The sequence below is a fragment of the Oncorhynchus nerka genome, linkage group LG8, assembly GCF_034236695.1.
Source record: "Oncorhynchus nerka isolate Pitt River linkage group LG8, Oner_Uvic_2.0, whole genome shotgun sequence".
Classification (NCBI taxonomy): Eukaryota; Metazoa; Chordata; class Actinopteri; order Salmoniformes; family Salmonidae; genus Oncorhynchus; species Oncorhynchus nerka.
The window spans coordinates 45,678,688-45,694,162 of NC_088403.1; the positions used below are offsets into that span (position 1 = coordinate 45,678,688).

A 15,475-nucleotide genomic window follows, 5' to 3' on the forward strand; every position below is an offset into this window, starting at 1 on the left:
CAAATGCCAGGGCACTTAATTTTGTGGTTCTATTGAATCCTTTGACTTCACTTTGTATATAAAAATGACCGATGAGATGAGTATTAATCAGAAAATAACTAGTTTACAAACATTAAATCAAGACAATTAGTAACTACTCCACTCGCTCTCCACTCTCCACTCCCCCACAAACAGACAGACAAACAGCCATACTGTTGTGGTCAAAAGAATGCATAAAGTTCAGGAGAAGAGAGGGAAAAAAACTGTTTTGCTTAACCCAAGTTTGTCCATTTTGCCTTCCGGAGTGGATTATTGTCCGACATTGTCACTGCTTTAAAAGCACAAATCAAACTCTGAAATGGACACAGGCTATTAAAAGACTCAATCCATTGATCCATTCATCAATAATACTAGCTATCTCACATTGGCAAGTGTTGATATTGAGGAAAGTGTGTCATTGACCCAATAGATATCAGGAACACAACACAGCAGAGTTTCAAGGAACTGGAAGTTCAGTTCGAAGCAGGAGTGAGACAGGGGGTTTAAAACTGTACACAAACACTCCTCCTAAGCACCGTACACACAGTGGCCTTGTGTGTCTGGCCTCCACAGCTCTTAAAGCCGCTACATACTGGAGCAGTGAAAACGTTCTAAGTCACGTGAAGTCACAATTTTAAAAGGAATCCCAACAAACAACAGTCCTAACCGTTGTAACGCCCTGGTGGTAGGAAATGGTAACACGCGAGCACACACACACACACTGTAAGAAAATCTTTTAATTTACTTTCCCTCACCAAAAATCATGACAATATAACAGTGCATGGATCAATCAACTGTTACATTTTCTCTAATCTTTACAAATGCATACTGAACAAAAAATATAAACGTAACATGTAGTGTTGGTACCATGTTTCATGAGCTGAAATAAAAGATCCCAGAAATGTTCCATTCACACAAAAAGCTTATTTTTCTCAAATTTTGTGCACAAATGTGTTTATATCCCCGTTAGTGAGCATTTGTCTTTCATCAAGATAATCCATCTACCTGACAGGTGTTGCATATCAAGAAGCTAAATAAACAGCATGATCATTACACAGGTGCACCTTAAAATGTGCACTTTTGTGACCCAACACAATTCTATAGATGATTCAAGTTTTGAGGGAGCGTGCAATTGGCATGCTGACTGCGGAAATGTGAACCAGAGCTGTTGCTAGAGAATTGAATGTTAATTTCTCTGCCATAAGCCGCCTTCAACGTCTTTTTAGAGAATTTGGCAGTGCGTTCAATCGGCCTCACAACCGCAGACCACGTGTATGGCGTTGTGTGGGTGAGCGGTTTGCTGATGTCAACGTTGTGAACAGAGTGCCCCATATGGCGGTGGGGTTATGGTATGGGCAGGCATAAGCTACGGACAATGAACACAATTGCATTTTATCGATGGCAATTTGTATGCACAGATATATCGTAACAAGATCCTGAGGCCCATTGTCATGCCATTCATCCGCCGCCATCACCTCATGTTTCATGATAATGCACGGCCCCATGACGCAAGGATCTGTACACAATTCCTAGAATCTGAAAATGTCCCAGTTCTTCCATGGACTGCATACTAACCCACCCATTGAGCATGTTTGGGATGCTCTGGATCGATATGTACGACAGTAGTGTGTTTCAGTTCCCGCCAGCATCCAGAAACTTTGCACAGCCATTGAAGAGGATTGGGACAATTCCCAGCTCACTAAAATCTTTGAATTTGTTGCATTTATATTTTTGTTCAGCGTACATACTGTCTAACATTTCAGTTAAAAACTATGAACGTTTTGGTGTTCAGAAATGCTCGGCTCAAGTAATGCTGATTTAGTTGTAGAGTTGTAAATAGTGTGACACAGTGTTAGCTACCACGCTAGACCAAGGACTGCAAAACGGTGATTACATTCACAGTCATCTCCAAGGCAACATGCGTACCTTGTCTGACGTAAATATGTATCTTTGTGATTGCAGGTGATTCAAGTTTGTGGCATTGATTGCTGACTTCAGGAAGCAGAGGGAACATGCCCCGATCCACATCAACGGGACTGCAGTAGTCAGCTGGTTTTAAGTTCCTCAGCGTCCACATCACTGTGGACTTGAAGTGGACCAACACCACCACCACTCTTGTCAAGAGGAAGCAACAGCGTCGCTACTTCCTAAGGCGGCTGAAGAAATTCTGCATGAGACCTGGGTCCTCTCCAAATACTATCGCTGCACCACTGAGAGCGCCCTGACTGGTTGCCTCACGGCCTGGTACGGGAATTGCTCTGTCCACAACCGCAAGGCCCTCCAGCAGGCGGTGAAGGCGGCCCAGTACATCACTGGTACTGTGCTCCCACCCATCCAGGGCATCTACTCAAAGCGGTGCCGGAGGAAGGCCAACAGCAGACGGTATCGGAGCACACACACACACACACACACACACACACACACACACACACACACACACAGATACCAAAGTCTTATGATTGGTAAATACTATAGACTATAAATTGTGCCTTCCTGTATTAAACTTATGCTAAAACATTTCTTCTATTCTACCGAGCCATTAATGTTCATATTCTTTATATTGTATTATTTCTTATGGTTGTTGCATTGTCGAGAAGGACCCTGCAAATAAGCATTTCGTCGGGCGGTGTATCCCGTACATGCGACTAATAAAAGCTAGTGATTTTGTAAAAAAATTTTTTAAAAGATCTCTGCCAATGAAAATAGTTTGTCGTCCAGTTGGTAGCTGATGTGCTCCTCACAAAGATTCCTTGATGAGTGCAGAGATCCTCTTGAAAGCCTGTGGAGAAAGAAAGAGAACGTACATTTATTACTCATTTATTGCCTTCAAGTGTGTTTGTGTGTGTGTGGCTGCATTTGCATGTGTGTGTGTTTCTTTACCTCCTCGATCTGTTCCGGTGTGGAGAGGGAGAAGGCCGCTCTGACATAAGGACACGGGTCTGAGCTGTTGATCATGAATACACCTCCAGGGACAAGCAGCACCTACAGTAGGACAACAGAAACATTTTAACCAACCAGCACCTACAGTAGGACAACAGAACATGTTTAACCAACCAGCACCTACAACCAAATATGGACACTAAGACAAAAGGGGACAAAACTGTACTGCTGCGGTTGGTGGCTGTAGACCCTATGAGCTTCTGTCATAGTTAATTTGCTCACTCCCTCTCTCTCTCTCACACACACACACACACACACACTCTTGAAGCTCTGAATTATGTATCATAAAACTGCTGCTTGTACAGTAGATTCTGTGTGCTGATATTAAATTAGCTATTACTTTTACCATTTCCCAGACCCACTATGTACATATCCAACCTTCTATAATCTGCTGCAATTGGCTTCAATTGTTTGGTGCAGTGTGAAGAAAATACCCAAATGTTAGATTTTAAAAAGCCCCGATTGTGTTTCCTGTTCTTTCCACATAGAAGCAGACCAATCAGCGTGGATTTGGAGTGTTCTTATGTGGGCGGGGGAAACCGTGGGATTTTAAATCCATTTGCCTTCTTGGATAATGGCAGCTTCACATACTATCCAACATCCTATTTCTGACAAGCACTAGCCCGGGCCCTTAGTGAAAATCTCTTGCTGCTCATCCTGCATGCATGAGTAGGACATTAACGCCAGACAACAAAACAGTAGGGTTACCTGTAGCCAAATTGTTGTTAAAGGAGAAGTTCACTTAATTTGAACCAAATCTCTATTTTCATTGTAAATGGCATGGTATAGAAGTGCCAATAAACACTTTTTTGGTGGATCTCACTCGCTTTCGAGAAACTTACCCCACCAGTAATATACTTCCTTATGCTTGTTCTGCAGTTGTAGGGGCACAGAAAAACCTGAGCAAATGCTCCAAAACCACACCGACGCTCTCAGTATGCAGATCTTTCGCTGTTGTACACACGAAACTGTGTCGCGCCGAACTTCATCCGCAACGTTGTATTCCACGTTGTGCGACTCGAGTGATACTTCTCGATGTAGCCCACAATACTTTTCCGTGTGCTCTACATGGAGATGCAGCACTGCTGGATAGAGGAAATGCTTCAAATGGAATATAACATCGCAAATAAAGTTCGGAATGACACAATTTCACGTGTACAACATCTAAAAGACCTGCATCACTATACTGAGAGCATCGCGGTTTCGAAAAGGAGGTATTTTAGTGTTTTTGGAGCCTTTGTTCATGTTTTTCCTGTGCCCCTACAACTGCAGATAAAACATAAGAAAGTATATTGCTGGTGTGGTAAGTTTCTCTAAAACAAGTGAGATCACAAAAAAAAGTGTCTGGGCCCTTCCTTAACATACCATTGACATCGAAAATAGAGGTTTGGTTCAAATAAAGTAAACGTCTTCTTTGAAGTATCGAAAATATAGAGATATTATAAATGACAGGAACCTCCCAGAGATACAGGACTTCAATGTAAAGTGGACTATTTTAAAAACACCAAACAATCTCATTCAGTCAAACAGGTTGTATTAGTTTAGACTGTGTGTGTGTGAGCTGTGGTGGAACACAGCGATCAGGTGGGCCTGTAGGGTAGAGTTTAGACTCTGTGTGTGTTTGTGTACCTACCTCCTTCTCCATAGCCTTCTCCATGATCAGCTTCTGGGTGTCTGCGACGCCCTTCACCTTGATCCACAGGAACATGCCTGCAGCTGGGGCGTGCCACTCTGCCACATCTACACACACACACACACACACACACACACACACACACACACACACACAGAAGAGGGAAACAGAAGGGTTAGGTCTAGGTATTGTTTGGTGCAGGGATTTTCTTTCTTATTACCCCTTTGGCAAAGCACTACTTCCTCTGATGCTTTGTGATTTTAACAAGGCACTAGCACTGTGTGAGGTGCTGGCTTCATGAGTGTTTTTTTAATGTTAGGCTTCAACGGACACAACCATGCGAATGTGAGTGAAACACAAACCTTTGAGACACTTGTCTGCAGAGGAGAGCATGGCATCTCTCTGTGTTCTGTAAAACTCAATCACTCTGAAAGAGATAAGGTTTGTCCATCATTACTGTAGAGTGCTGAACTGCTCATATTGTAATCAATACACCCCCCCAAAAAAATAATAATAATTGCACAACAACACATAACACAAACAACTCATATCTCTAGCTATATTGACACCATTTATGCGTGTTGTTTATACAGCTGCCAGTGGTGCGACCTTTGACCTACCCATCTACGTGGTTGAGGAAGCCTTCTTGACCCCAGCCATGCAGCAGCTGGGACACCATGAGCTGGAGAGGGAGAGATTGAGAGAAGGAGAAATGGAGAGAAGGAGGAGTAGTCAACACTGCATCTGTTGCATGTTCCAGCGCATTGTGTTGCAAATGGAAGTTAACTCTTTCTGAATTCCATATTGTCTAGAACATTCCATATGTTATATATACCTAATCCTAACTCCCTTCCGTACGCGTGAAAATAACCCACAGATGTTACGATAACATGATATTCGTCAACAAGGAGCAGGCAGCGAGTGGGCGTGACTGTCTCGTTCTGCCACCTCAAGAAAAGTGAATTAGTGTTGCATTAAAAGGAAAAATCCAGCATCATGGTGATGTGGCCGGTGACACTTTGCTTCTTGAAAGTCCAATTATCTTGAAAACTTGCCCGCTGACATGCAAAAAAAACTATGTTGGGACTGCATCAACCATGGACTAATGAAAAAACTATGTTGGGACTGCATCAACCATGGACTAATGAAAAAACTATGTTGGGACTGCATCAACCATGGACTAATGAAAAAACTATGTTGGGACTGCATCAACCATGGACTAATGAAAAAACTATGTTGGGACTGCATCAACCATGGACTAATGAAAAAACTATGTTGGGACTGCATCAACCATGGACTAATGAAAAACTATGTTGGGACTGCATCAACCATGGACTAATGAAAAAACTATGTTGGGACTGCATCAACCATGGACTAATGAAAAAACTATGTTGGGACTGCATCAACCATGGACTAATGAAAAAACTATGTTGGGACTGCATCAACCATGGACTAATGAAAAAACTATGTTGGGACTGCATCAACCATGGACTAATGAAAAAAATACCAAAATATTGTTTTTGAGTGGATTTTTTCATTAACCTCTGTGATGACACGGATTAAACAACTAACGCTCTCTGTCTACTCTCATCTCTATGGGAGAACACAGACAATTATGCCACTAATCTATACTGAGAATGGTACAGTACATTCACAGAATTAAATAGAACACAATATAGTAATATCTCTCTCGATGGCTGCATTTGTCTTGTTGTTGCTATGGTAACCACTCACATTAAAAATGCTGCCAACTGTCTCTTCCGGGCAAATTAAATTCACAAGCAACCAAATGGGAAGAAGGCAGGCCAAAACGTGGACTACCTGAAATGTTAACTACCTTGTTTTACCTTGGAATCTTTTTTCGCTTTCTGTTGGAGAACGTGTTGCTACTTCGTGCACTACTGAAAACGCAGTTTCATGTTTTGCTGTGATTACAGTCACAGGAAATAAGCCTCATATGGGATTTAAACAATGACTATAGAGACTAGAGGCAAAGTAGAAAATACAACCAAACATCACATGAAAGTAAATATGCCTGAACATATTTATTACTACGTACCATTCATTTTAAAGGGGATGGTACGGCAGTTTACTAAGACATGCATGCTATGTTACTTATTTACATGTGTTTCAGAGCGAATGGTGGGGTAGTTTACTACTAGGTCTACTTTTAAAGGGGAAGGTGATGCAATTTTGAAGGGGGTGATGGGGTTAGAAGGAGAGGTTCATTCACCTGTGTGAAGGTGCTGGTATGCATTGTAGAAGCCTGGATGTGTAGTACCACTCTGTCCACCAGCGGCTTGGGCCCAGTCACAAAGCCTATCCTCAGCCTGCAAAGATAGACACAAGAGGGTCATACCTGCAGAGACACACACACACACACGGGAAAGGCAGACAGGGGCCATTTCACTGGTGAAGGAACATCACAACAACAACGAGCAGTGTGTCCTCTGTCTTTCTAGGCACAGCAGTGCTGCATCCTGTGTGTGTGTGTGTGTGTGTGTGTGTAACTATTATTGTGGGGACCAGAGGTCCCCACAAGAATAGTAAACAAACAAACAAATATTTGACTAACTGGGGACTTTTTGTTACCCCCCACAAGGTCAAATGCTATTTCTAGGGGGTTTAGAGTTAAGGTTAGAATTACATTAGGGTTTAGAGTTAGGAGCTAGAATTAGTTTCAGGGTTAAGGTTAGGTTTTTGGGTTAAGGTTAGGGTAAGAGTATGGGTTAGGGTTAGGGAAAATAGGATTTTGAAAGGGACTGAATTGTGTGTCCCCACAAGGTTGGCTGTACAACACTGTGTGTGTGTGTAATACCTACTGGGAATAGCACAAGGTAATTCAATTGTCCACATGAACTGGAAAAACAAGGACTCAATAACCCACTGAGTACACAGCTTCTGACAGTCTCTTGGTAAACAAGTTCTGACAACCACATAGAGAGACAGACTACAAAATCACACTAAATTAGCTGGTAATAGTGTAACAACAAACTGAACTGGTCTTTTTTTTTTAACTATATTTTTAAAAATCTTTGTATGTTTATTGGATATAGAGATATAGAGGTGAAAGGTAGGTCAGAGGCTGCTGAAAGAGTAGTGGGCCGGATTCGAACCCATGCTGGCAGTGGTACATCGTACATGTGCTCCAGAGACAGCGGCTTAGACTGCTAGACCACCCTAGGCTACTGAACAGGTCTCTCTTGGCAAACATATGGTTCTCAATTAGACAAACCTGCATAAATAAAAAGGTAAATTACTACAGTGACTGTACTTCCTTCTTCCTCCCTGACCTCTGACCTCAAAACCCACATAGTTGCCGTGGCGATCTGATAGTCTGCCTCACCCTGACGACAGGATCTTTGAGAAGGAGTCTGTCCTGATGATTCTCCCGTCAACGTCCATGGAGAGAAACGTGGGAGCCCAAGGCTGCAGAGAGAGAGAGAAAGACGCATGAGCAGCCTGTTCTATTATATACAGTAGGGGTGATGCCAGTGCAATGTCCCAATAAAACATACAAAGTCATAACACATTAAACAATTAAACTAGTTTTACCTTGTCAAACTGTAGGAAGTAATAGGGGTCGTCCTCAATAATAAGGAGGTCATACTGCCTGGCAAGCTGTCAAAACGACAACAAAATCTTGATTCATTCTGTGAAGTAGACCTTTAGGGAAATCAATATTTTACAGAGGCCTGAATTGAACTAGCACAATCATTTCAGAAAGAAACCCTCCCTTTCCCTTCGCTCCCATATGCATGAGTCAGTGACCTGACCAGGACCATGTCAAACTCTGGCCCTATTTGAAAAAGACTGTTAAGGAAATCACTAATAAGAACTAGAACAATGGATTCAGATTGGGTCCCTCCCAATTTCCTTCCCGAATGTCAGTTGGCCTGGTCCCAGATCTGTTTGTGCTGTCTTGCTAACTCAGAGACAGCACACAGGACAGCACAAACAAATCTGGGACAAGGCTATAGACACTATGTGTCATTGTGGCTGCAATATACACTATGGCTTTGTACTCTGCAGTCTGTATTCTATTCAAATTGGTTGCCTCCCTTTCCTTCCCTTTCCCTTCCTATCCAATAGAACTCAAGAGAATATTGTTCAATAGAAGCATCTCTAACATCAGATATGTACAGTGCGGTATCCCTCAGGGCAGTTGCCTTGGGCCGTTACTCTTCTCTATTTTTACATATGATTTGCCACTTGTCTTACAAGAAGCTAAAATGACTATATATGCTGATAATTGCACATTAAACACATTAGCACCTACAGCCAGTGAGCTCACTCAGTCTCTCAGCAAGGAGTTACAGTCAGTGTCAGAATGGGTAAAAGAAAACAATCAACTGTTCTTAAATACTTAAATACATCTAAAACCAAAAGCATTGTATTTGGTTTAAAGCATTCTCTTAGACCTTAACCTCAACTGGAGTTGTGCATAAAGGGTGTGACCATTGAACAAGTTGAAGAAGCTGAACTCCTAGGAGGAACATTGGATGGTCAGTTATCATGGTCAAGTCACATTGACAAAGTTGTTGTGAAGATGGGGAGAGGCATGTCAGTTATATAAACATGTTATGCGTTTTTGACAAAAAGATAAACTATACTAGTTGTTCAGGCTCTGATCTTGTCCCATCTTGATACCTGTCCAGTAATGTGTTCAGGTGCAGAAAAGACATACCTAGCTAAGCTGCAACTGGCTCAAAACCAAGCAGCACACCTTGCCCTTAACTGCACACACAGAACTGGCATCAACAACATGCATCATAGTCTTTCATGGCTGAGGGTTGAGGAGAAATGGACTACTTCTCTTCTAGTCTTTTTAAGAAACATTTGTCTGTTGAAAATACCTAACCACTTGTCTAATCTATTTGCACACACTTCAAACAGACATACATACCCCACCAGCCATACCACTGTGTGTTTCTTCACGGTAACCAATAAAAAATAAAAAATATTAATATGCCGCTCAGTTATGTGTAGAGCCATGTCCTCATGGAATGCTCTGCCACCACGCAACAACAAAAAAAAGCTTTCAAAAAATGATTGTATCAGAATGCCTCTCCTCTTTCTAAAGATCTAATTGAACTGTACATAAGAATATGAAGATGTACTGTATATATGAAGTATGTGTACATAGTATTGTTGTTGTCATCTCTTGGTGTCTTTCCAATATATAACTCCTATGTTTATTTTGAATGTAATATAATTTCGAATGTAATATAATATCTTATGTTGTTCTTGTCTATATCTGTTCTGTACTTTGTCATGTATTTGTACGTTTAATGTGGACCCCAGGAAGAGTAGCTGCTGCATGTGCAGTAGCTAATGGGGATCTGTTTGAATACTTCCTTGAGGTTTCCATGAGGTAAGCACTGATCTAAAAGAATTTGGAGAGGTGAAAGCAAGGTTAACAACCTGTTACTTTAACCGATTCAACTCATTCAGATCTGAGACTACTTCAAGGAAAGTAGGAAGGAAGGATGCATTTCTGAACAATTTGAATAGGGCCTATGGGTCTGCAGACTCGTACCGTACCTCGTAGACATCCCTCTTCCTCTGGGTGGTCATGGAGGCCCCGGTGGGGTTTCCTCCATTGGGGATTGTGTAGAGTACCCTGGGTATGGTGCTGTGTGGCTTGTGGACATCTGCCGGGTCCCAGCGGGACAGCACCTCCTTCAGCCCACCCGGGATCATACCGTGCTGATCACTGGGCACATTGATCAGGTTACATCCCAATGGCTGGAGCTTGGGACGGCAAACACAGTGCATGCGTGTGAGAGTAAATGTGAGAGTGAGTTTTTACAACTATTATTATTAACATTATGTTGTTGTTGTTGATGTCATTATCCGTCACATTTTGATTTATCAACAGTGGCCTTGCCATTCGTGCTAATAACGGTTGTCTGTGAGTGAGTGAGTGAGTGAGTGAGTGAGTGAGTGAGTGAGTGAGTGAGTGAGTGAGTGAGTGAGTGAGTGACAGAGAGAGAAAGTGATTATGTTTGTGTGTGTGTGTATCTGTGGTTGTGAGTAGAGGTTCTTACTGCAGCGAGAGTTCCAGAATACGTGGGCGCGTCCAGGAGAACGTTATCTCCGGGATTTACAAGCATTTCAAACACCTGCCAAAAAAAACACAGAGAAAAGTAGTAGAGGGGAGGGCAAGAATAGGACAGGCTCATGGGATCGCCGGATCATTAGTGGCCGTCACACCTAACTTAACTTCCTTGCACTTTTTCTTTCTGCTTTATTAAGGAACCTTTTACTTACTGTGACATGCGCTTGTCGGGAGCGAGCTATTTTAAGATGAATACACCAACAGTAAGTCGTTCTTGATAAGCGTCTGCTATATGACTAAAATGGAAATGTAATACCTTGCAGAGACCCTCTTGGCTGCCTGTAGTAACACACATGTCCATCTTGCCCTTCTCAGCGCTGTAGTTGGCTGTAGGAGGGTTGTGAAGGTTCTTCTGAAGGGCCTTCATCCAAGTCAACAGCTCCGGGATTCTATATGTGGTAGACAGAGGCCTAAATTTTAAAAAACGTACCATTCATAGAGGTCGAATCCTAACTTTAGTTGAACTTTCAAACTGATGTCCATCGCTTTTTAGGAAGCAGCCTTGGCTTTATCGTCCTGTTCACCCTTATCAGAAGTGATTAAACCAACGCTGTGGAAAGCAAAGCAGCGGTTGAGAGCACACGCACGCACACAGGTTGAGAGCTATACAGACCAATATGAGTCACTATTTACTATTTAGACTGTTGTAAAGGTAGATAAGAAGCTGTTAAGAGATAACCTTCTGCCACCGCCATTAACTAGCATAGGCGTCATGCTGTCCTAACCGTTTCAAGGAACAGCGTTGACCAGTTCAAACGCGTAATAAAACTTGTTTCAAACCATTCATGTCCGCAGGATTCTACAGGCTAAACCCCTGGCCGTGCGTAGAGCTAGTCATGTACATTACTCCGTTGGTGTTGGAGCGCTTTCAAAGGCTATGTTCTTGTTGACTCTTTCCTATTGCGCTCTGAAGAAGCTTCCGCAGACGTTTGAAAGATTTCTGTGGGCTAAGAGATGCTACTTAACAATACACAACGGGTGTGTCCAAGATAGCACCGATTTCCTATAAAAAGTAGTGCACTACACTGAGTGTACAAAACATCTTTCCATGACATAGCTTTCACCTGGTCTGTCTATGATCCCTTACTGATGTCACTTGTTAAATCGACTGCAAATCAGTGCAGATGAAGGGGAGAAGACAGGTTAAAGAAGGATTTGTAAGCCTTGAGCCATGGGTTGTGTATGTACGCCATTCAGAGGATGAATGGGCAAGACAAAATAGTTAAGTGCCTTTGACCAGTGTATGGTAGTAGCTGCCAGGCGCACTGGTTTTTGAGTGTGTCAAGAACTGCAACGCTGCTCTGTTTTTCACGCTCAACAGTTTCCCGTGTGTATCAAGAATGGTCCACCATCCAAAGGACACCAAGCCAACTTGACACAACTGTGGGAAGCATTGGAGTCAATATGGGCCAGCATCGCTGTGGAAAACACTTTCAACACCTTGTAGAGTCCATGCCCTGAAGAATTAAGGCTGTTCCGAGGGCAAAAGGGGGATCAACTCAATATTAGGAAAGTGTTGCTAAGGTTTTGTACACTCAGTGCAGGTACAGTGCATTCGGAAAGTATTCAGACCCCTTGACCTTTTCCACATTTTGTTATGTTACAGCATTATTTTAAAATGAATTTAAAAACCGGTTTCTTCATTAATCAATAAAACAGGGTTTTAGACATTTTTGCTAATTTATAAAAAAATACATTAAAAAAGCTACCTTATTTACATAAGTATTCAGACCCCCAGATGTTTCCATTGATCATCATTGAGCTGTTTCTACAACTTGATTGGAGTCCACCTGTGGTACATTCAATTGATTGGACATGATTTGGAAAGGTGCACACCAGTCTATATCAGGTCCCACAGTCAGAGAAAAAACCAAGCCATGGGGTCAAAGGAATTATCCATAGAGCTCCAAAACAGGATTGTATCGAGGCAGAGATCTGGGCCTCCATCATTCTTAAATGGAAGAAGTTTGGCACAACCAAGACTCTTCCTAGAGCTGGCCGGCCGGCCGACCAAACGGGGGAGAAGGGCCCAAGTCAGGGAGGTGACCAAAAACCCGATGGTCTCTTTGACAGAGCTCCAGAGTTCCTCTGTGGAGATGGGAGAACCTTCCAGAAGGACAACCATCTCTGCAGCACTCTACCAACCACGCGTTTATAGTAGAGTGGCCAGACGGAAGCCCTTTCCTCAGTAAAAGGCACATGACAGCCGGTTTGGAGTTTGCCATAAGGCACCTAAAGACTCTCAAACCATGAGAAACAAGATTCTCTGGTCTGATGAAACCAAGATTGAAATCTTTGGCTTGAATGGCAAGCGTCACGTCTGAAGGAAACCTGGCACCATCCCTACGGTGAAGAATGGTGGTGGCAGCATCATGCTGTGGGGATGTTTTTCAGCGGCAGGGACTGGGAGACTAGTCAGGATCGAGGGAAAGATGAACGGAGCAAAGTACAGAGAAATCCTTGATGAAATCTTGCTCCAGAGTGCTCAGGACCTCAGCCTGGGACGAAGGTTCACCTTCCAACAGAACAAAGACTAAGCACACAGCTAAGACAAGGAAGGAGTGGCTTCGGGACAAGTCTCTGAACGTCCTTGAGTGGCCCAGCCAGAGCCCGGAATTGAACCTGATCGAACATCTCTGGAGACCTGAAAATAGCTGTGCAGCAATGCTCCTCATTCAACCTGACAGAGAGGATCTGCAGAGATGAATGGGAGAAACTCCCCAAATACAGGTGTGTCAAGCTTGTAATGTCATACCCAATGAAGACTCGAGGCTGTAATCACTGCCAAAGGTGCTTCAATAAAGTACTGAGTAAAGGGTCTGAATACTTATGTAAATGTGATATTTCCGTTTTTATTTTTAGTATATTTGCAAAAATGGCAAAACTGTTTTTGCTTTGTCATTAATGGTGTATTGTTTGTAGATTGATGAAGGGGAAAAACGATTTAATCCATTTTAGAATAAGGCTGTAATGTAACAAAATGTGGAAAAGGTCAAGGGGTCTTGAACTTTCCAGAACGCACTGTATATACAAAATAGGGTGCCATTTTGGACAGACCCAATGTCTTCTCGGTCACTGACTCACCCGCTGGAGGCAGAGTACTGCAGAGCCCTCTTCATCATGGTCTCGTCGAAGGTGATCATATCCCCGTTCTTCACCTGGATGGAGCAGGAATGGAAGGGGAAGGTGTTGGGGTTGGGAGCCCCTGCGGCCAAGGAGATCATGGATGGGGGTGACCTTTGCTGGATTTCAGCTTTGGGATGGAGGGGGGCAAGACAGATAGGATACAAAGGTACCAATGAAATAAAAAATATCTGAAAACTGACAAAGAAAAAAAATACTAAAGAGAAGTTCTACATGGCAAAACACAGAATATAGAAATACGGAATAAAGCTCTACAACCATGACGACTTACTTAACATTCGGATAGGTGAGGGCTTCCGAGCTGCACTGACAGCTGTCAAAAACCGAGCGTAGTTCATGGCTCCTGTAAAATCACCTAACAATCAGCACTGACAGAGCAAGCTTGCCTGTGGTGTGTCAACCGCACCTCCTGGGGAATATAGATATACAATGTGACAGTGCATGATGATGACACATGGATTCACTTGCCTACTAAATAATAATGCAATGTTGATTGTTGGGTCAAGTTACAAAACATGGAAATAATGTCAATTTACTTGTTTTATCATGATATAATGATGGGATGCATTCATTACACAATGGTAAGTTTGAGTGTGATATCGTTGGCACGCTATTATTCTATACGTCGTTTGATTTAAAGACATCAGGAATAATGGCGCCCTCTGCCAAACCTTTGGGCTAGCTACTATGTTGTTTTGCTTCTGCCGTATGGCAGCGCTGAAGTGGATTATCGTGCACTAAAAGGCGGAACAAATATAGGAACAAGTAGCAACATATGCACGGAGTTAGACTGAAATACATTGCACAAAAATCTTAACACATGAATAAACTTCAGAAGATCTACATCTGAGTAATATTTACAACCACGTTTGTTTCATAACTGACCTTGCGTATCTTGTGCTTGATCGTACAGTGGCCGCCGCTGGATAATGTATTTTTCCACTAGCAATAGTCCACACAAGTAACCGGTGTGTGGACTACATTACCCAGGTGTCAAAGATTGAGATTACTGTACCATAATTGTGTAAATTAACTATCTACATAATTATAAACATGTATAATTGTCCCCAATAATAAAATCGTAACAAACGATCTTAGACAATTTAGGAATGAATCGAATCAGTGGAACAGTCGAGAAGCCGAGTCTAGACAGTACTTTCATGGCAGCAGCGTATCCGAATCCACATTCATAACGGTATTCGAAGCAGCAAGGAAAAGTCTACGTTGCTGCTAGCGTAACTACCTAGCTAGCTGTTAGTTTTGATTTCATTGTCTTGTGTATTTTCAAATGACTGTGCATTACTGTCATGTTTAGACAAACAACGGGGAAATGCGCTGAGGGAAAGCAGCTTCATCCTTACCTTGATTCGTGAGCAACTAGCGATAATTTATTTGAAAGGCAGCCAGCTAACTAGTTAATTATTACAGCTAACGCTAGCCAGCTAAGTTAGCTAACTTTAGTCAGTTGTATTTTGTCAAGCGACAACACATGTTGGGCTTGCAAATGTTTCATCAAAGTAGACTTTGCCACTTATCACGCTATCAAAGCGCATGACAACTCTCGAGTACGTTTGGTCGTCCCGTGATGGCATTGAGTAGCTAGATAGTTACAGTAAACA

General features: G+C 42.5%; 1 protein-coding gene across 4 annotated transcripts; it reads right to left on the reverse strand.

Moving 5' to 3' along the window:
* Positions 1 to 735: 735 nt before the first annotated feature.
* aadat (aminoadipate aminotransferase) lies at positions 736 to 15,306 on the reverse strand. Of its 4 annotated transcripts, none has more exons than XM_029666616.2 (14): positions 15,218 to 15,306; positions 14,128 to 14,199; positions 13,797 to 13,965; positions 10,969 to 11,101; positions 10,642 to 10,716; positions 10,136 to 10,345; positions 8,147 to 8,212; positions 7,938 to 8,020; positions 6,825 to 6,921; positions 5,212 to 5,273; positions 4,954 to 5,018; positions 4,592 to 4,698; positions 2,899 to 3,000; positions 736 to 2,797 (listed from the first exon to the last, which is right to left on the reverse strand). In XM_029666616.2, the coding sequence occupies exons 2-14, from the start codon at positions 14,192 to 14,194 to the stop codon at positions 2,756 to 2,758; spliced, it is 1,278 nt and encodes a 425-aa protein (XP_029522476.2). In that variant the 5' UTR covers positions 14,195 to 14,199; positions 15,218 to 15,306; the 3' UTR covers positions 736 to 2,755. The 4 variants fall into 4 exon arrangements, with proteins under 4 accessions (XP_029522476.2, XP_029522474.2, XP_029522475.2 ...); XM_029666614.2 differs by having other exon boundaries at positions 14,128 to 14,265; positions 15,218 to 15,305; XM_029666615.2 differs by lacking the exon at positions 15,218 to 15,306 and adding an exon at positions 14,742 to 14,857.
* Positions 15,307 to 15,475: the final 169 nt, after the last annotated feature.

Excerpts from the sequence above, each read along its gene's own strand:
- aadat (XM_029666616.2), bottom strand. The coding sequence starts at position 14,194 with ATGAACTACGCTCGGTTTTTGACAGCTGTCAGTGCAGCTCGGAAGCCC. Across the intron at positions 13,966-14,127 it reads CTCACCTATCCGAATGTTAA|CTGAAATCCAGCAAAGGTCA; the intron begins GTAAGTCGTCAT and ends TCCATCCCAAAG. Across the intron at positions 5,019-5,211 it reads TTCCTCAACCACGTAGATGG|AGTGATTGAGTTTTACAGAA; the intron begins GTAGGTCAAAGG and ends TATCTCTTTCAG.